This window comes from Tursiops truncatus, chromosome 15 (genome assembly GCF_011762595.2).
Source record: "Tursiops truncatus isolate mTurTru1 chromosome 15, mTurTru1.mat.Y, whole genome shotgun sequence".
Taxonomy (NCBI): Eukaryota; Metazoa; Chordata; class Mammalia; order Artiodactyla; family Delphinidae; genus Tursiops; species Tursiops truncatus.
In genome coordinates this window covers 63,135,851-63,157,048 of record NC_047048.1, presented here as the reverse complement: position 1 = coordinate 63,157,048, position 21,198 = coordinate 63,135,851, and the positions used below count along the sequence as shown (strand labels likewise).

The 21,198-nt window shown below is 39.6% G+C and overlaps 1 protein-coding gene and 1 long non-coding RNA gene across 10 annotated transcripts in view; one reads left to right on the top strand and one right to left on the bottom strand.

The window, feature by feature from the left end:
- Window positions 1-3,606: 3,606 nt before the first annotated feature.
- Window positions 3,607-12,688, bottom strand: LOC109552648 (uncharacterized). Of its 2 annotated transcripts, XR_002179523.3 has the most exons (3): window positions 12,296-12,614; window positions 10,923-10,998; window positions 3,607-6,959 (listed from the first exon to the last, which is right to left on the bottom strand). It is a non-coding gene; the product is annotated as an uncharacterized lncRNA (long non-coding RNA). The 2 variants fall into 2 exon arrangements; XR_002179522.3 differs by lacking the exon at window positions 3,607-6,959 and having other exon boundaries at window positions 10,873-10,998; window positions 12,296-12,688.
- Window positions 12,689-12,973: 285 nt separating this feature from the next.
- Window positions 12,974-21,198, top strand: part of RBM39 (RNA binding motif protein 39) — a 30,374-nt gene continuing 22,149 nt past the window's right edge. For 2 of the 8 annotated variants that reach the window (XM_019950749.2, XM_019950747.2), the window contains exons 1-4: window positions 12,974-13,269; window positions 13,889-13,970; window positions 15,694-15,743; window positions 20,394-20,588. In XM_019950749.2, the coding sequence (XP_019806308.1) occupies window positions 13,902-13,970; window positions 15,694-15,743; window positions 20,394-20,588 (314 nt within the window). In that variant the 5' untranslated portion in view covers window positions 12,974-13,269; window positions 13,889-13,901. Of the gene's footprint in view, window positions 13,270-13,888; window positions 13,971-14,178; window positions 14,252-15,693; window positions 15,748-20,393; window positions 20,589-21,198 lie in introns of all 8 variants that reach the window. The other 6 variants (XM_004325977.3, XM_004325975.3, XM_004325976.2 and 3 more) reach the window with 4 other exon arrangements.

Sequence of the window (21,198 nt, the reverse complement as noted above, 5' to 3'; positions counted from 1 at the left end):
TAGCAAAGATATAGCTCATGTTTATTGAATGTTTCCTGTGAGTCAGACACTATGCTAAGTGCTCCACATACATTATCTTACTTAATCTTCCCCATATTATTTTACTTAATCCTCAGAGCAGTCTGTGAGGCTGGGGAAACAAACTTAACTGCGAGTATAAGTAAATTGCACAGAATTATAATATGTAGGGGAACAGATGAGAGCCCGTGTCTGTTCCCACCTGCTCTATCACCTACCCTTCCCTATTAGAATTGGTAAGTGAATTTGTTCGATCCACAGGATTAATCTGAGTGAAGATGTTTCAGTGTAATTGTAGGGCCACAGAGGGGTGTTATTAGGTGTATGGGTGTGACTTGGCATATGATTATGAAAACAAAAACCTATAGACCTTAAGAAAGGCATTAAGAATTAACTGGGGCTTCCCTGGTGGCACAGTGGTTGAGAATCTGCCTGGCAATGCAGGGGACACGGGTTCGAGTCCTGGTCTGGGAAGATCCCACATGCTGTGGAGCAACTAGGCCCGTAAGCCACAACTACTGAGCCTGCGCGTCTGGAGCTTGTGCTCCGCAATGAGAGGCCGCGACAGTGAGAGGCCCACGCACCGTGATGAAGAGTGGCCCCCGCTCGCCACCACTAGAGAAAGCCCTCGCACAGAAACGAAGACACAACACAGCCAAAAATAAAGAAAGAAAGAAAGAAAGAATGAAAGAAAGAAAGAATTAACTGGAAGGATAATTTTAACTGAGGGTAATGGGAAAAGACACACAAAGAAGGTAGTACTTGAACTGGACCTTGAAGAGTAAATATCAGATGCTTATATATCAGTCAAGGTCATGTAGGGTGGTAGAGACCACATGTTATTTGAAGAGAAACAATTTGATATAATGGGTTGTCAACCACATAACTGAAGAAGTGAGAGGAGAAATCTGAGCTATCATGAAAGTAATTGTAGGAACATCTACAACCCTTAGGGCTGAGGAAACAAAAGGAAGAGGTTGAAATTATTAAAACACATAAACTTAGAGGAGGTGCCAAACAGAACTGAAACAGACCTCTGAAGAGGAGGCACAGCTTGGTGGGGGATTGTGTTTCTGAACTCAGAGGGGTTGGGACCAAAGCCTGTGTGAAGGAGGCACTGGGCAGTCAGTGCTCACTATACTGATTCTGGAAGTGCTGGAAAAACTGCAAACTGATTCAGCTGTTGTAATGAGAGGGAACTGCCACTGCTGGAATTAAGACACTTTGCTGGGATGCAACTGATAGAAATAGGAAGCAAGTAAGAAGTAGGCTTCTATCCTTCCTCCTCCAGCTTTGCGATATCACTCTAGTATTCTCTATTGGAAGAGCATAACAGAGAGCCAGCATATAAAGGAGAAATATTGTTTGCAGAGTCTCAGCCCTGAAATCATAGAGCAGAAGGGTAAATTTGGAGCTGATACAATAGCTAATAACGGACTCACCTTACCTGGTTTAGAAGGCTTTGCATAGGAAAACTGGACAACCACATGTAAAAGAATCAAACTGGACTACTCTCTCACACCATGTACAAAAATAAATTCAAAATTTTTAATTGTTTATATTTAAAGACTTACATGTAAGACCTGAAACCATGAAACTTCTAGAAGAAAACAAAGGCAGTGCACTCTTTGACATCGGTCGTAGTAATATTTTTTTGGATATGTCTCCTCAGGCAAGGGAAACAAAAGCAAAACAAACAAATGGGACTACATCAAACTAAAAAGCTTTTGCACAGTGAAGGAAACCATCAACAAGATGAAAAGGCCACCTACTGAATGGGAAAAGATATTTGCAAATGATATATCCCATAAGGGGTTAAAAAAAGAAGAACTCATACAACTCAATATCAAAAAAAACCCCGATTAAAAACTAGGTAGAGGATCTGAAAAGGCATTTTTTCAAAGAAGACAAACTGATGGCCAACAGGCACATGAGAAGATGCTCAACATCATTAATCATCATGGAAATGTAAATCAAAACCACAATGAGATATCACCTCACATCTGTCAGAATGGCTATCATCAAAAAGACAACAAGTGGGACTTCCCTGGTTGCGCAGTGGTTAAGAAACCACCTGCCAACGCAGGGGACAAGGGTTCGAGCCCTCGTCCAGGAAGATCCCACATGCAGCGGAGCAACTAAGCCCATGTGCCACAACTACTGAGCCTGCCCTCTATAGCCCGCAAGCCACAACTGCTGAGCCCATGCGCCTAGAGCCCGTGCTTGGCAACAAGAGAAGCCACCGCAATGAGAAGCCCGTGCACCACAACGAAGAGCAGCCCCTGCTCGCTGCAACTAGAGAAAGCCCGCACCCAGCAACAAAGACCCAACTCAGCCATAAATATATAAATAAATAAATAAATAAATAAATAAGACAACAAGTGTTGGCAAAGATGTAGAGAAAAGAGAACACTTGTTCACTGTTGGTGGGAATGTAAATTGGTCCACTACTATGGAAAACAGTGTGGAGATTCCTCAAAAAACTAAAAATAGAACTACCATATCCAACAATTCCACTCCTGGGTACTTATACAAAGAAAACAAAAATACTAATTCAAAAAGATACATGCAGACTTCCCTGGTGGCTCAGTGGTTAAGAATCCTCCTGACAATGCAGGGGACACGGGTTCGAGCCCTGTTCTGGGAAGATCCCACATGCTGTGGAGCAACTAAGCCCACGTGCCACAACTACTGAAGCCCACGCGCCTAGAGCCTGTGCCCCGCAACAAGAGAAGCCACTTCAGGGCTTCCCTGGTGGCGCAGTGGTTAAGAATCCACCTGCCAGTGCAGGGGACACGGGTTCAAGCCCTGGTCCGGGAAGATCCCACATGCCGCGGAGCAACTAAGCCCGTGCGCCACAACTACCGAGCCTGCGCTCTAGAGCCCGTACTCCGAAACGAGAGAAGCCACCGCAATGAGAAGCCTGCGCACCGCAATGAAGAGTGGCCCCCACTCGCCGCAACTAGAGAAAACCCGCGCGCAGCAACGGAGACACAAAGCAGCCAAAAATAAATAAATAAAATAAATTAAAAAAAAAAAAAAAAAAAAGAGAAGCCACTTCAGTGAGAAGCATGCACACTGCAAGGAAGAGTAGTCCTCGCTCGCCGCAACTAGAGAAAGCCTGTGCACAGCAACGAAGACCCAACGCAGCCAAAAAAAAAAAAAAAAAAAAGATACATGCACCCCTATGTTCACTGCAGCATTATCTATAATAGCTAAGCTATATGGAAGCAACCAAAGTGCCCATCAACAGATTAATGGAGGGACTTCCCTGGTGGTCCAGTGACTAAGGCTCCATGCTTCCAATGCAGGGGGTCTGGATTTGATCCCTGGTCGGGGAGCTAGATCCCACATGCATGCCGCAACTAAGAAGCCCACATACCACAAGTAAAAGATCCCCCATGCTGCAACTAAGACCTGGTGCAGCCTAAATAAATATTTAAAAAAAAAGATGGATAAAGAAGATGTGGTATATATATACAATGGAATATTAACCACAAAAAAAATGAACTCATGTTATTTGCAACAACAAGGATGGACCTAGAGGGTATTATGTTAAGTGAAATAAGTCAGACAGAGAAAGACAAATCCTGTATGATTTCACTTATATGTGGAATCTAAAAAACAAATGAACAAACATAACAAAGTAGAAACAGAGTCATAGATTCTGAGAACAAACAGGAGGTTGCCAGAGGGGAGGGAGATCAGAGGTGGAGAGAAATAAGTGAAGGAGGTTGAGAGGTACAAACTTTCAGTTGCAAAATAAATGTCATGGGTATGAAATATACAGTGTGGGGAATATAGTCAATAATTATGTAATATCTTTGTATGGTAACAAGTAATAACTAGACTTATCATGGTGAACATTTTGAAATGCATTGAAATATTGAATCATTATATTGTGTAACAGGAGCTAACATAGTGTTGTAGGTCAATTATGCATCAACAACAAGCAAGCAAACATAGGAAATGAGATCAAATTTGTGGTTACCAGAGGTGAGGGGTTCCGGGGAAGAGGAATTGGATGAAAGCAGTCAAAAGGTACAAACCTCCAGTTGAAAGATAAGTACTGGGGATGTAATGTATAACATGATAAATATAATTAACACTGTTGTGTGTTATATATGAAAGTTGTTAGGAGAGCAAATCCTAGGAGTTCCTCTCACAAGGAAAAAATTTTTTTTATTTCTTTAATTTTGTATCTATATGAGATGATAGGTGTTCACTCAACTTATTGTGGTAATCATTTCATGATGTATGTAAGTCAAATCGTTATGTTGTATACCTTAAACTTACACAGTGCTGTATGTCAGTTATATCTCAATACAACTGAAAGAAAAATAAAAAGGTGGCTTTGCATGGTCTGGATCTTCACAAGCTTCTTTGCTATAGCCACATGGCCTCTGGCAGGTCCTTAAAGACACCATACTCCCTGTTGCTACACGGACTTCTGCAGATTTTATTCTTTGACTAGAATGTTCCACCTATTAAATACTCTTTCTCGCACTAAATATACTTTCATAACACCAGAAATCTCTCTTGTAGCACTTGTCACAGTTGTACATCTTCACTTACTGATACAGTCTTTTGATCAAAGCCTGCCTCCTCCAGCTAGATTGTAAGGTTCAGGAGGACAGGGACCATGACAGTTTTTGCACTCCATTGTTTGTTTCCCAGTGTCTACTTCAGTGACTGCCACATAAAAGAAATTCAATATACATTTGTTTAAAATTATTTCAATATCCTGAAAATAGTGAAACAGTAGATGTGTTCTAGAAAGCAGGGATTTGGGGGGCTTTTATCTCCCTGTAGCATCTTGCTCTAGATTCTGGAGGTCCTTAGAAGACCCCTATCTTTCTTCTTTCCCCTTCCTTCCTTCCTTCCTTCCTTCTCTTTTTTTTGAAACTGAGGTAAAATTCATGTAACACAAAAGAAAATTAACAATTAGCCATGCTAAACTATCCAATTTTTGTCATTTCCTGCATTCACAATGTGTGTAACCATCGCCACTAGCTAGTTCCAGAACATTTTCATTATCCCAAAAGGAAATTTCATACTCATTAAGTAGTCATTTCCCATTGCTCCCTCCCCCTAACCCCTGGAAACCACTAGTCTGCTTTCTGTCTCTATGTATTTATCTATTCTGAATATTTCATATACATGGAATTATATATGACATTTTGTGTCTGGCTTCTTTCATTTAGTATAATGCTTTTGAGGTTCATCTATTTTGTAGCATATATCAGTACTTCATTCTTTTTCATGCCTGACTAATATTCTATTGTATGGATATACCACATTCAGCTCATATATTTATCACTTGATGGACATTTGGGTTGTGTTCATTTTTGGTTATCATAAATAGTACTGCTATGAACATTTGTTTACAGATATTTGTTTGAAAATATATTTTCAATTCTTTTGTGTTTATACCTAGGAGTGGAATTGCTGGGTCGTATGGTTAATTCTATACTTATTTTTTTTAATTTTTAATTTTATTTTTGGCTGTGTTGGGTCTTTGTTGCTGTCTGCGGGCTTTCTCTAGTTGCGGCGAGCAGGGGCTACTCTTCATTGTGGTGCAACGGCTTCTCATTGCGGTGGCTTCTCTTGTTGTGGAGAATGGGCTCTAGGCGCGTGGGCTTCAGTAGTTGTGGTGCATGGGCTCAGTAGTTGTGGCTGCGGGCTCTAGAGCACAGGCTCAGTAGTTGTGTGGCACATGGGCTTAGTTGCTCCGCGGCATGTGGGATCTTCCTGGACCAGGGCCCAAACCGGTGTCCCCTGCATTTGCAGGCAGATTCTTAACAACTGCTCCACCAGGGAAGACCCCATACTTAACTTTTTGAGGAACTGCCAAACTATTTTCCACAATAGTTGTACCATTTTACATTCCCACTAGCAATGTCTAAGGGTTCCACTTTCTCCATATTCTTACCAAAATCTCTTGCTTCTTTTACAACCACTGCACGCAAGTCATGTTCATATTGCACATATTCCAACTCTGATGCTTCATTTCTATCTTGAGTTAGGACCTGGTTATTTGGAGATGTTTGTGCAAGTCATGTCTCTTTGGGCCTCCTCCAGAAAATGATTGTTAAGGAACCTTTTTTCCTGCTCCAAAACAAAAAATTCTTTTTGAGTCTGTTAGAAACACACTTTCAGAGATGCTGCCTTTCTGGGCTATTCATTTTCATTCACTCGTATCACAGAATCACATGCTTTTCATTCAAAATCACTGTGGGTTGATGCTTCTTTTGTTTTTCATCCGTCATTTTCAAGGTATATCTCCATCTTGTAATGCCTTGTCAGCAGGATCTTCCTCTCCATTGCTAAATTTGCTTAAATTCGAAAACTTTTGCAATGTTATGTTTGATTACATTTCTTTTTGCTTCCGTTAGCAGATGTTTTAAAACAATACTCTGCCTCCTAATTTGCAGTGTTTTATCCACGTCTCTTGTTGTCAAATCAGAATATTTTGGAATAAAATATATTGCTTTCTCTGGTCCTCTAAGCTTGCTTATGCCATTCCTTCACTTTAAGTAAAATTAATATTACCCAATTTGTATGCATTTGTCAAAACTCATATATTGGTAAAATTAAGATTTTTGCATTTCACTGTATGTAAAATTTACCTCATTAAAGAAAAAAAAAGAATTGTGAACTAGTAAACTCAGTTTAAAATATGTAATGCTGAAGAGTTTAGGGATGATGTGTACTGATGTCTGTAATTTTGAAAAGAATTAAAAAATTAAGCTGGGGCTTCCCTGGTGGCACAGTGGTTGAGGGTCTGCCTGCCAATGCAGGGGACGTGGGTTCGTGCCCCGGTCCGGGAGGACCCTGCGTGCTGCGGAGCGGCTGGGCCCGTGAGCCATGGCTGCTGAGCCTGCGCGTCCGGAGCCTGTGCTCCGCGGCGGGAGAGGCCATGACGGTGAGAGGCCCGCGCACTGCAAAAAAAAAAAAAAAAAAAAACAATTAAGCTGGATAGAAGGATGGAAAGAGGGATAGGTAGATGAATAGATACGTGGTAAAGCAAATATTGAAAAATGTTAAATTTAAAATAATTGGTAGGCATACATTCTATTCTCTCAACCTCTCTGTTTTATAATTTTCATAGTAAAATGTAAAAAAAAAGCAAACCTCAACTGCTCTGATGACCTATGTCAATCAGCTCTTTGCAGAAAATTCTGTGATCACTTCCACCAGTCTGATCCCATCGATTTATTTCATCCAATTCAAGTAAACAAACAAAATTTAGAGGAATAAATGGGATAATGTATAAAAATGGTTTATACACTGTGAAGAGCTATATAAACACGCTATTATTAGTTCTATGACAGTCAAGGCACTGAGCTTGCATAAAATCTTAATACAAAACACTATCTTGAACATAATTTTGTTCCTTCAAGAGTTCTCTAACTAATCTAGAAACTTTTGAAGGAAAGAGACTGTTTTTTATTTATTTGGTACTCGCAAATTGTCCACTGAGTGCCAAAAATTCAGAGGGTACTAAATAAACAGAGAATGAATCAGTAAATGGTACATTTCACAGATCGAACTCTAAAAGAAGAGGGGAGGGGCAAGATAGGATTAGGGTATTAAGAGGTACAAACTATTATGTGTAAAATAAATAAGCTACAAGGATATATTGTACAGAACAGGAAATATAGCCAACATGTTATAATAACTGTAAATGGAGTATAATCTATAAAAATTTTGAATCAATATGTAGAACATGTGGAACTAATATAATACTATCAATCAACTATACCTCAATCCAAAAAAACCCCACAAACCTCTAAAAGAGTATTTTATTTATTTATTTTTATTTTAATATTTTAAAAATATTTTCTAATTTTAATTATGCTTTATTATTTGACCTACATGCTATTTATGATTGTATTAATTTTAAATTCTTTTTTTTTTAAACCCCACATTTGTTTATTTATTTTTTTGGCTGTGTTGGGTCTTCGTTTCTGTGCGAGGGCTTTCTCTAGCTGTGGCAAGCAGGGGTCACTCTTCATCGCAGTACGCGGGCCTCTCACTGCCCTCTCACACGGGCAGATAAAAGAGTACTTTAAATTTTAAGTTATATTTTATTGAATTTCTGTCATTTTTATTTTCAATCTAAAATAGTGTTTTGCGGGACTTCCCTGGTGGCGCAGTGGTTAAGAATCCGCCTGCCAATGCATGGGACACGGGTTCTATCCCTGGTCCGGGAAGATTCCACATGTCGTGGAACAACTAAGCCCGTGCACCACAACTACTGAGCCCACGAGCCACAACTACTGAAGCCCGCACGCCTACAGCCCATGCTCCACAAGAGAAGCCACTGCAACGAAAAGGCCACACACCGCAACAAAGAGTAGCCCCTGCTTGCCACAACGAGAGAAAGCCCATGCTCATCAACAAAGACCCAATGCAACCAAAAATAAATGAATAAATAAATAAACAAATAAATAAATAAATACATTTTGCAGGAGTTCCCTGGTGGCCTAGTAGTTAGGATTCCGGGCTTTCACTGCCATGGCCCAGGTTCAGTCCCTGGTTGGGAGACAGATCCTGCAAGCCACATGGCACAGCCAAAAAATAAATAAAATAGTGTTTATTTATTTATTTTTGGCTGCGTTGGGTCTTTGTTGCTCCGTTATTTCTCTAGATGCGGTGAGTGGGGGCTACTCTTTATTATGGTGCGCGGGCTTCTCGTTGCGGTGGCTTCTCTTGTTGCGGAGCACAGGCTCTAGGCGCAGGCTTCAGTGGTTGCGGCACACGCGCTCGTAGTTGTGGCTTGCGGGCTCTAGAGCACAGGCTCAGTAGTTGCGGCACACGGGCTTAGTTGCTCCGCAGCATGTGGCATCTTCCCAGACCGGTGCTCAAACTCGTGTCCCCTGCATTGGCAGGCAGATTCTTAGCCACTGAGCCACCAGGGAAGCCCCTTGCACAATCCTTCTGTTCATCGGATGGACGGGGGGACAAATAAGTGGCTGGTGATGTAACCCTGCAACGGCTCATCTTTTAATGACTAACCATTTACAAATTTATGCAAATTCCTTTTGGATATGTCACTACAATGACACTGACATTATGGCCAGTAGACAGGCAAGTATTTGAAACAAATGCCAAATTCAATCTCTAAGTAGATTTATTAGAAAATCAAGCACAAAGTGGGGGTGGGGGGAGGGGCATGATTTGATCTGCTCAAATCAGGCAAAAGTCATATGGGTGGCAAAATTACCTCCATCAGTATGAAACGGGATTGAGTTTCTCATTGTTATGGAAACTTAAGGCGGGGCGGGGTGGGGGAAATCTCATTGTGCCCTCAGTGGCTCAAGAATTGCTGGAATCTGTCTGGGAAACCATGCAAACACAGTGTTTGGTCCAGGTCAGAAACTCTGGCCCATCAGGAACCTTGGTCCGCTAAGATAATATCTGAATTCTCTTGGAATGTTAAACTCAAAAATAGTAAAACCCTTCTATGTCCTTTTTATACAGGTAAGTTTAAAGTCTTAAAACTTTCATATTAAGGTTAAGAATAGTTTGTATGTATCTGTATTTAAATTGTAATGTTTAGGGCTTCCCTGGTGGCACAGTGGTTGAGAGTCCGCCTGCCGATGCAGGGGGCACGGGTTCGTGCCCCGGTCCGGGAGGATCCCGCGTGCTGCGGAGCGGCTGGGCCAGTGAGCCATGGCTGCTGAGCCTGCGCGTCCGGAGCCTGTACTCCGCAGCGGGAGGGGCCACAACGGTGAGAGGCCCGTGTACCAAAAAAAAAAAAAAAAAAAAAAAAAAAAAATTGTAATGTTTAGGAGCTTCCCTGGTGGCGCAGTGGTTAGGAATCCACCTGCCCATTCAGGGAACACGGGTTCGATCCCTGGTCCTGGAAGATCCCACATGTCGCGGAGCAGCTAAGCCCGTGTGCCACAACTGCTGAGCCTGCACTCTAGAGCCCATGCTCTGCAGCAAGAGTAGCCACCGCAATGAAGAGTAGCCACCGCAGTGAAGAGTAGCTCCTGCTCACCGCAACTAGAGAAAGCCCGCACACAGCAACGAAGACCCAACCCAGCCAAAAATAAATAAATTAAATAAATAAATTTAAAAAAATTGTAATGTTTAAGGGAACTTGGCATACTAGAAATTCAAATAAAAAATGTGTGATTGAGTAATTGACTTGAGATTTGTGATTTTAATTGGAAAGGTATGAGACTACATTAGAATAGTTTAAGAAGTTTTAAAACTCACTTTGTGATTTTAATTTTTTAGATTTAGAAGAATTGTTTACATACTTCGGAAAGTTTTAAAATACTAAAAAATAATACATCATGTTAAATTGATAGCATACTAAATTTGAAGAAACTTGCCTAACATAAATGGGACTGAGTTTTTGAAGGGAGTTTAGTCCATTCAACTGGAATTTAACTCAATATTAACAGAAAAAGTGAAGATGATTCTAAAATTTTATTTAGTTAGATTCATAAATAAAACAAATTTTCTAAGTCAGTCTTAAAGACTCAAGGAAAACTGGATAAAATGCACTTACTATATAAGTTGAATATTAGTTTTTAAAATGCAAGTGTGAAAAATAGCATCCCCTGTCCATAAAAATCATACGTGGACATTAAAAAACTCACATTGGCAAAGTATATTTAATTTTCAGCCAAATTCTCAAAATTATCTGTTACCTCCCTTATCCCTGGCACTTAGTTATGCTGTGGTCTCCTTCATAAGTTTTAAGATAGAATGATATTCTTGGTGCTGGTGATGATTTAACCCAATGACCTTCACTGCAAATGACTCGAGAACAAAATGATGAAAGGGCAATGAGTCCATGAGCCAGACAGAGCGAGAGAGGTTTTGCAAAGAGAATGAAAAGCATATTATGTTTTTAATATTTTCTTTTAAATATATAAAAATACTTTTGTTTTAGAGACTGAGTTTTCCAGCAGATGTTTCTTGATTGTGTGCTCACTTGCCAGGTTCACTCTGATATTCCTGGAACAGAAAACAATTTAAGGGATTTTCAATACTCAAGTGACTTAGAGCTTAAATCCTTTCTCTTCTCAAATAAGAAGTCTAGAGGTTAAGGTCGAATTCTGTCATGTTCCCAAACAAAGAAAAAAATTAAGCAGGGGCTACCACCTATGCTTTAATATTGGCACAATTAACAAGTCACAACACTTAAAGGGAAAAGAAAGGCAAAGGCTAGTTTGTCTTTTCTGATATATTATGCGTCAATATAATGTGGTGATTTTCAACATTTAAAAAACGGACTTTCCTGGTGGCGCAGTGGTTAAGACTGTGCTCCCAATGCAGGGGGCCCGGGTTTGATCTCTGGCCTGGGAACTAGATCCCACATGCATGCCGCAACTAAGAAGCCGGCAAGCTGCAACTAAGCAGCCCGCCTGCCGCAACTAAGACCCGATGCAACTAACTAAATAAATATTAAAAATAATAAAATAAAAAATGAAAAGAGGATCTGAGTTTTTAGGAAAAGAAGGGAATATTACTAATTATGCAAAATCTATTAACCCTCTTAAAGAAACACCTGAGTGGAAAGTTAATCCGAAATGGAAAGCCTCTCTATACTTTCCTCTAAATAATTTTGTTTAGAAATAACAGAAGTTAACTGTTTTGAGGATTAAATATTTGCCAGGCATTTTACAGCTATTACCTCATTCAATCCTCACTATACTATTAGGCTTTCATTCATTCATTCATTTATTACGTGTCCACCCGGCTGGGTATGTGGCTAAGCGCTGAGAATTCACTAGTGAGCATTATCGGCCTATGTCAAGATCAAGAAGTTAAGTAATTATACTATACTCTTCACAGGAGGAAAGGGAGGGTAGGCTCTGAGAGGTTAATTTACTTGCCCACGGTCACACAGTGCTGAAGCAGTTACAAACTCATTTCAAATCTTTGCCCTCAATCATTAAGCTGTCAACAGACTTCAAGATTTTCTCCCTTAAAAAAAAAGATTTTCTTCCTCAAGATTTGTTGCTTTTAAGTTATCTTTCCAAATTTTTTCAAGCATTTTTATCTTAGAATTAAAAGTCTTATAGTCAATGATCTCTCTGCCCTCCGCTTTTTCACCGTGTAGACCAAAGAACAAGCGGTGAATGTACACTCTAACTGCCAGGCATATGGGAGACTTCAGGGGCGAGAAGCCAAGTTCCAGGGGGATGGGGGACATTTTTGAAGAAACAATAGCAACCCCGACACAAGGCCAGACTATAAATTCGAGGGTCACAAAGCTGGTCCACTGCCAAGAGAAGCAGTGTTTTTTCACCTTCACTTTGCCTTTTTCCACTACTTCCAAGGCTGTTTTGAAGCTCGACAGTCGCCGCAGTGCCTAGTCCACCGGCTCCACAAGGCCGAGAAATCTAATTTTTTATTCTACACCCTTAGCTCCCTACGCCTGTACGTCTCTTTTCGACTTCTCTCTCACATGCTTTTCACTCCATCTTCACCCCGGCGGATAATCTATACATGAGCGTCTTCGTTTTATTCTATCGCCATATGAACTAGGTTGCTTTATGGCGACCTTGACAAACATCTAGATGGGAGGCTCGCGGGAGGGGTGGAAAGCCGTCAACGCTGAGGGAGAAACCTTCTGATAGTCGCTGGGAGGTGCCACGAGGGGGCGGTGACCACCATACTCCACTCAACGGTGAGTTTTCTAGAAGATTGACAGGAAACGTACCAACCGTCTTTGCGCTAGCAACTTGAGCGATCTCGCGAGATGTAGACGCCAATCTGGAGGGGGGAGTCAAAAGCGCCTCTCTGAGTGGGGGATGGGAATATCCGTGGCGCAATCATTGCGCGAGATTAGGCCACGGTCGCTGGGCCCTATGGCTAGATCTCGCGATATTTCCGCTGCTCCGGACTGAAACTAAGTGCAGCTTCTCGCGAGAGCCCGTGCTGAGGGCTCTGTGAGGCCCCGTGTGTTTGTGTGTGTGTATATCTCTGTTGGTGAATGTTAGTACAGGGAAGCCGCGGCCGCCATTTCAGAGAGCTTGCCGACGCTGTCGCCGGGGTGGATCCTCCGCTGCCGAAGCCGCCTTCCTGAACTCCCGCGCGGGCTCCTCTAATCCCATTGTTTCTTTTAGATTCTCTTGGGCCTATCCGCCCTCGGAGCCCGAAATTTGGGCTGGGTGGTACTGCGGCCTGGGCCTAGCGGCTTAACAGTAGCAACAGCGGCGGCAGTAGCAACCCCCCTCTTTCCGAATACGAGCACCGCTGGGGCCCCGAAAGCCCGCACAGGTAAGGAGGCGTCGCGGACCGCCGTATTTGCAGGGCTTTTCTGAGGTATGGTTGTTTTCTGGGTTGAGGGGCACTCCTTAGGCGGTCCTAAGCGACGGGGTGGGGGGGCAGGCTTTCGAGAAATGGGCTTCATTTCGAAGACCGCGCCCTTCTTTTTCGGCCGGATAGATTTCAGGGTTTTCGGGTGGCATGGGCTCCAGAGAGGCCTCGGGCAGATGGCGACCTGTCCCTTCGAGGCCTGCGACGACCGCGACCTCCCAACATGGCGCCAGCCGAATGCTGTCTTGGCACCGAACTCCTCCCAACCGAGGGAGTTTCCCTTTGCCCCTAAAATGGCAGCGCGGGTTTTTGCGCGGAAAGAGGAGCTTTCGTTCGATGCTCTCGGGTTGTTTTTTGAGGCATTACAGGCTTTTTAAAAATCGGATACTTAATCTGCTTTAGCGTGTTCGGTCTTGGGGACATTTCAGGTTTAATTGTCAAGCCTACTAAAGTGCGTCGTCCCACCTTAGTCGTTTTGTGGGGCGTCTCGGAAGTTTTGGAATATGTCCGGTAAGAAGGAAATTTAGCAAAATTTAAAATTGTTTACTCATTGAATTTTTCATTCTTATTCTTCACCTAGGCGTTCAGAGAAAATGGCAGACGATATTGATATTGAAGCAATGCTTGAGGCTCCTTACAAGAAGGTGAGAAAAAACAAGTCGGTGAGGTTTATCTATTTCTTAATTTAGCATTATTCACGAAACTACTGCTGAAATGTAAACTAACCTCCCCGGAGCCCTCTTGATTTATCTTATCAGAGATGCATTAAGTGTAACTTACAAAAGTAAATATATGCTATTGATGTAATAATATTGTGCAGTAGTTTCACTTCAGCGTGATGAATAAATGCCCATCTATCTCTCTTTGTAGACTTGCCTAACGATATCTCACCTCTACTCCCATGAATTCACCTTTGATTCCAGTGTGAACTGTCAATCATAAGGTAGTAATTGAGTGACTTATCGCTGTACCGTGGTCCCCTAGGTAAAATGACTCAACTAAGAATTACCAGCTCCAGTTTGGTATAGCAAAAAGGTGAATGTAGTGGTTTGGGAAAGCAGCAGGGGTCCAAGAATAACACAGCATAACCAGTCTGTGGCAAGCAAATCTTTAAATAAGACAAGTCTTACAAGAAGAAATGGGTGAGATTTAAAAATTTATCCTATACATGAGACTGGTAATAGTCAATATTAAAACAGGCAGGTGATGATCTGCTCAGTTAAAAATTACCAAAATTCTTGGATCCCTGAATAAAACAAATTCTTAAAGCAAAAGAGGCAATATCACAACTTGAGTCACTTGATGACTGTTTTAACTGTTCTCCATATTGTTTTATTTTTAATTAGTCCCTGTCATATTTCACACACAAAACTACAAAGGAGTTATTTTGACTAATAATACAGTCTTTGACCCATTTCAGTATCACAGTAAAAGTGTCTTTTCATTCTTTCACCAGTTGGTGGTGAAAATAGCAGTATGCATGCGTTATCACTGATGTCACAAACTGTAAGCTTTGTAAATTAGCACTTATACTCCTATAACTGATGTGATCAAACTTTAAAATAAACATTGCGCTAAACCTTTTAAAAATAATACATTTGTTTTTGGAGTGTATAGCTCGACCATGTGGTACCAATTTGGATGAATTCTTTAAAGCTTTGAATAGTGTATGTAGTTTTGTAATGCTTAGACTCTTGAAGCGCTACTTTCTATTTTAATGTTAAGATTCTGTCTTAGTTTAACATGGATGTAATTCCATGTAAACAGGTATGGAAGTAGGACTGGTCGATTATTAATTGACTTTCTTGGGTTCTTGGGAGTCAACATTACTAAAGCAGTGTGAATCCCTGTTTGCTTCAGGGCGAGATGTGTGACAGAGGTGGCATCAAGCTCTTACAGTCCCAACCCTCCAACGGAAATGGGCGAAGATCTCAGGAATGGCATCGGTCACAGGAAATCGATAGTGGCTGGCTGCTAGCATGGCCACATGGGGCTTAGGCAGAAATAGAGCCATGGTACTGACCAAAGGGGCCATAGCACATGGAATAAAACTCAACAGGACTTCATTCATGTTTTATAGAAATTCTATTTAACCACTTCAACACTGTAAATCTGGATAACTTACTATCTAACTATGTAAGAAAATAAAATTTGACGTGTTAATATGCATTTTTATTTTTGTATCTTGATGACTTAATTTGTAAGCAACAAAGTGGTTAAACACATATCCATCTAAATTTTTTTATAGCCTTCCATGTTAAACTGTAAATAAGTAATTAGTTTTAAAATTGTTTTGTATTTTCTTATTCCTATTCCCTTTACCCTTTGACAACTTGAAATGTTACCACTTCGTCCTCATGATGTTCTTCTATCAACCCTGCTTAGGATGAGAACAAGTTGAGCAGTGCCAACGGCCATGAAGAACGTAGCAAAAAGTAAGTTTTAAGAAGGGACTTGGGTTGGGGGGAGCTATATGTGATTGATTTTTTAAGTTGTATTCCTGTGGCTAAAGCATCAAACCCAAGGTTCTCTCCTGAAGGGTTTCTTTGCCTTTTTTAGAAAAGTAGGTTCTTTACTTTCTGGGATGAGACACTATTTGAGGATGTAAAACTGTGGACTCTTCCCTTAATTTCAGGAATTGGTGTCAGGAACTTTTTGGACACCTTCCCCTCCAAGTCCATCCATGACAATCTGCATAAGAGTTCTAGTGTTAGAGCTTGTCTTTTGTTTTAAATTTATTAACTTTGGTTTAATATTATTTTATCAATGTTATCAGTAAAATTGTTATATCCACTGAAGATAGTTAGAAAGAAGGTAATAACCAGGCTGTGGAGAAGTATTGTTTGTCCTAAATTACTGAAAGAGTCAGAGCTGTGAATTATTTATGCTCCTTGATGCTCCTAAAGGTTCTTTTTGTAGTAATGTTATAGCACACTTAAGTACTTCTTAATGTTCCTCTTACATGGCTTTCGTCCTCTTAAGCTTTTTAAACTCTGACAGACTTAATAGTGAGAATGGAGTTTCGAAAAGCTATGAATATTTATGCGTGTCATTTAGGTTAAAGAAGTAACCCTTAATAGGAACTCTGATACAGACTAGTACAGAGTATGGTATACAAGAAGTCTAAATAGGTGTGCTTTATAAAATTTGATCCTGTTCTTGGAGTTTTCCTTCAGCTCTAAAATCATTTGAGTCTTAACATCACATGCTCTGTATTATAAGCATTAAGACGTTTTATTAGCCTTCGTGATGTCATATTCAAACGTTCTGTCATGTTTATGACCCCATAATGCATAATGAAAAGTGATGTAGAATAAGCCACTTATTTGGTTCTTTTTGGTGCTTCCTTCTAAGAGCTCTAAGTGCTTCATAATATACTACCTCAATATCCTCACAAGGTAGGATAGGTTTGTAAGGTAGGTTAATATAATTTCATAAAATAGATGAGGACATAGAGTGGATTGTCCAGGTTTTGCTACACCGATATTCTTACCCCTAGAATATTGTAATGGATCAAAATGATGCAATTTGTAGGACATGTCCTATATTTATTCTGTTTGGGTGGGAGTCTGTTATAGCTCCTCACTAATCATGTTAGGGGTATTGGGTTGGGTTTAGTCTTGAATTGTTATGATTTGAGGCAGTCAACCAATCTTTGCGTGGTGTCATGTCCTCTGATTTTAGACCTTTTACCAAAGTAAGTTTCCTAATTAATCGTTGTGATTTGCAATTCTGTAATCAAAAGAAAACCCAGGAAGGGGTAACCATATAAATAGAAATTATTCAGTCTCTAGATATCAGGCCAAGTGGATGGATAAAGATCTCACTCTAAGTGCCAAAAGAATGAGGACCTACACTATAGGGCACATGCCTTCTTTGTTGTATCATTCTTACATGTCATTTCTTGCTACTAATACCATCTCCAGTTTATATTTGTTAATCATCCTACAACTAAGCTCATTAAGACTACCAGTCTTTTACAAGGAAGTTTAGCATTAAGCTCTCAATGACTGGTGCTTACTTAGTGGTGTTTATATATATAATGTAAAGAGTCCAATGGGACTAAATAGAAGAATGGACAATTTAATTGGCCATAGGATTCTTTGTTTAAGGGAAGAACCTTTTCAAAACTACAGCTATCATCTAGTTTCTTTTTAAATGTACATATTATTTCTCTTGTCAGACTTCTCATTCTCCTCATTCTCAGTTAAAGCTGATTAAATAAATGACTCCCTTGGTCAGTCAGTAACTGTTCACCCATTTTTTTCCTGAAGGGAATTAATCTTTCAAATTAATATAAAAGTTACCTAGAAAAAAATTTTTGTATTTAGGCATAAATTATAAAACAAGCAGAATGTTCTTGTGTATTAGTTTTTAGTATAAATTAGGTCTCTTAACCAAAGGAACGTGCCATGTGCATTTTTCATCCTAAAACTTCATTGTTTTTTTAAAAGCCATTGAGTATTGGGATGTAGTTTTAAGGTAGTAAGAAAATGCACATTATGAGAAATTGAGAGTTGACTAGTACATGTTTTCTTTTAAAAAATAGTAATTCTCAGTACATACACTCAATTGACTTCAGGTAATAGTAAAAGGAACTAAGTTTAATATTAACGCAAATTGGTTGTCTATTAGCCTTCTTTCTGAAAAGCTATACTCCTGAGCTTGGCAAGACCTCAAAGTATGCCTTTTTAAGTACCCGCGCTTGCCTTCATGGGAGTATTATTTGTTAGTATAACCAGTTTTGCAAAGTCGCAACCAGCATCCATTCAGTTAAGCTCTTTTGGAATTTCTCAAAAAAGGATAAAAAACAATAAATGACACAGTTGAAATATATTGGCTACTGTGGTGTGGATTATCTATAAATTTTGGAATAAATGACTTTTCTATTTTTTTTCTTATTTTCCAGAGTACTTTGCATTTAAAATTTAGATCTTCTTACATGGAAGAGGTCAAATCCAGTTATAGCAAAACACCTTTACAGCAGAGGCCATATAACCAAAAAGTCCAAAGGCCCAGCCCAGTGGACCATTTACTTCAATGATGTTCAGTACAAAATTCCACTGCCACTAAAGACTTTGGAAAGTCCCTTTTAAGTTGTAACAGGATTTGACTATTAGTGTGGATTTTGATAACCCTTCTTTAGTTAACTTAATAAATGTTCTTTGAAGCTTCATCTTGTTATAGAGAAGTACACTGCTTTCTTGCACCCTTAAATTTTTGTCTGGGCTTTATAAAGAGGATTATATTTCTGAATGTCTTAGTATGTTGCTGTCTTTTTACCTGTCTGGGGTTGCCTTCAGATGTGGGTGGGGACTCATTTATAAAAAGTCCTAGGAAGACCTTAAGTTGAAATTAACTCTCCAATTTTCGAGTCCTTTCCTTTGGCGCAATAAACTTTGGGCCTAAAAAGAGGTAATTTGGGAGGTTGGCTGCCTCTCTGCAATGGGCCATTATAAGCAGAGCAAAATTTTATTTGTCCTTTTTGTGGGGGATGGAGTTTTTACTTTGTCCCCTAATTGATAATATTTAGGATTTTTGATTATAGCTATCTCAGAATTCTTTAATCTAAGAGATAGTTTCAGGTTTTTAGGCAACAAAGTTGGAATGTTATCTGTTGCCCTTCTGGGCATTGCTTTGATGACTTCTGTATAAGTAATGAGTGTAGCCTAATTTTCTGTCATGTGCTACCTAGCATATACATTTCTGACAGTCAGGTGGATTATCTTGAAATTTTAGACAAAGTTTCTGCCTCCTTGGAAAGCTCTACATCTCCTTGTGATTGGAGTGTGGGTTTCAAGATTCCAGAAGGTGGGTGTCTTCATTTTCTATTTTCAATGCACTCTAAGATGACCTGCTTACAGGTTCTCTGAGGCAGACTTCAATTGCTCTTGTGCTAACTTTGCTTTGATAAGGACTAAACAGTTAATTCAATTTCCAAATGATGTAGTTGTCAAAATGTTTCATAATCTTTTAGCCACTACAAAATGACATTTAAGTGGATAAGTTTAATTTGAAATGTCTTTCAATTTATATTGAAATATCTGAAGGCACCTCTAAAATTTGGGTGATGACAGAGGTACAGATTATAAAAATTATGGAATTGAGTGGGTGGTATGCTGTGAGGAATACAGAAATGAACAGGAAGATACACGACTGACTGGCTTTTTTACCTTTCAGAGCTTGAGAATTTATAAAGATTTATAAAGGTGTTGATTCTTCCCTTTTGGTTGTACCCTACAGGCTTGTATAAACTGGCATAAAGATGGCATATTTCAATATCTGGTGTACTCATTGTAACTTGAAAAAGAAAGTATCTGAAGTGGTCACATTGAAGTCTGGGAGTGTCCGATTGCATTTTACGGCATTAGTTTTATTGTCCTTTGTCATTATTTGCAATAATTTTGCCCATAAAAACCGAAATAGTGATGCCTGTATGGCCCTTTGAAAGTATATAATATTAATATGTGCAAATTGGGTCAAAATTGGCTTACTTAAGAGAAATTAGTGTATTTAATGGCAACTTTTTTATATGATCCAACACTAATACTTAAAGTATTCTATTATAACTTTGATTCTATTACTGTATGTTTTGGATTACAGTTATACTTAGTTGGCCAGATATGATAGAACTTTTAAATAAAGTTCACGGGACTTCCCTGGTACTCCAGTGGTTTGTGACTCTGTGCTGCCACTGCAGGGGGCATGGGGTTCGATCCTTGGTCAGGGTTAAGATATATCCTGCATGCTGTGCAGCATGGCCCAAAAAAAAAAAAATTTAAAAGTTCAGGTTTTGATTTATACCTACCAATAAGTTCTCTCCTTGTTAAAGCTTTAGCTGACTCTCAAGAAAGGTCATTATAGTCTCTCTCACTCAAATGATTCATTGTCAACTGGCTGCTGATTTTCAGTAGTAGAAGGCAAAGGTGGGGTGTTGTTTGCCTTACCTAGGAATTATTTTTCCATAAGTGATTATGTATCATTGTATGATAGTAAAAATAGCAAAATATATCTGACCATAAAAGGAAGTATATTTTTTGCATATTCTTAAATCAGCAAGATAATGGTGACTTTTTTCTTCTCAGGAGGAAAAAAAGCAAGAGCAGAAGTCGTAGTCATGAACGAAAAAGAAGCAAAAGTAAGGAACGGAAGCGAAGTAGAGATAGAGAAAGGAAAAAGAGCAAAAGCCGTGAAAGGAAGCGGAGTAGAAGCAAAGAAAGGAGACGGAGCCGTTCAAGAAGTCGAGATCGCAGATTCAGAGGCCGTTACAGAAGTCCTTAGTATGTAACTATAATTATGATCATATTGGTTTGAGAGATTTTTCTGGGTCTACAGATAGCAGCGTAACAGGAGTGACTTGAATTGTGGAATTTTATTTTTCAATATGATTAGTTAAAAAGTATTAAATAAGGATTTTGGCATTGAAAAGTCCAGTAGAAATGCATTGTGTGGACAGATACATGTTTGTTTTACTAGGCATGCAGAACATTTTCTGTTACTCCATCTAAAAATATTACTGTGTGCCAATTCAAACTAAAGCACTAAAGTGCTTTTAAAAAAAAGATTTGATATTGTAGTGCCAAATATGTGAAAGCTTAAAGGTTTGTGAGCTATCACAGTATCCTTTACTGAACATAAAGTTTTTAAAGCTCAGATGGATACAAATTGCAAATATGTATAGTCAGTCAAATACATAGTTAACAATCTTGTCTGTGTGGCTGTTTTCAGCTGAAATGACAGACCAGTTGTGAATTTAGTGCATGCTTCTTGATAATGATCACACATCTTTGTATTTAAGGTGTTTTAATAGTAAGAACGCACTAAAACTGCTTTTGAAGGTTGAATCACTATGGAAATTCTGATGTGGTTAAACATGTTGGAAATGTTTTC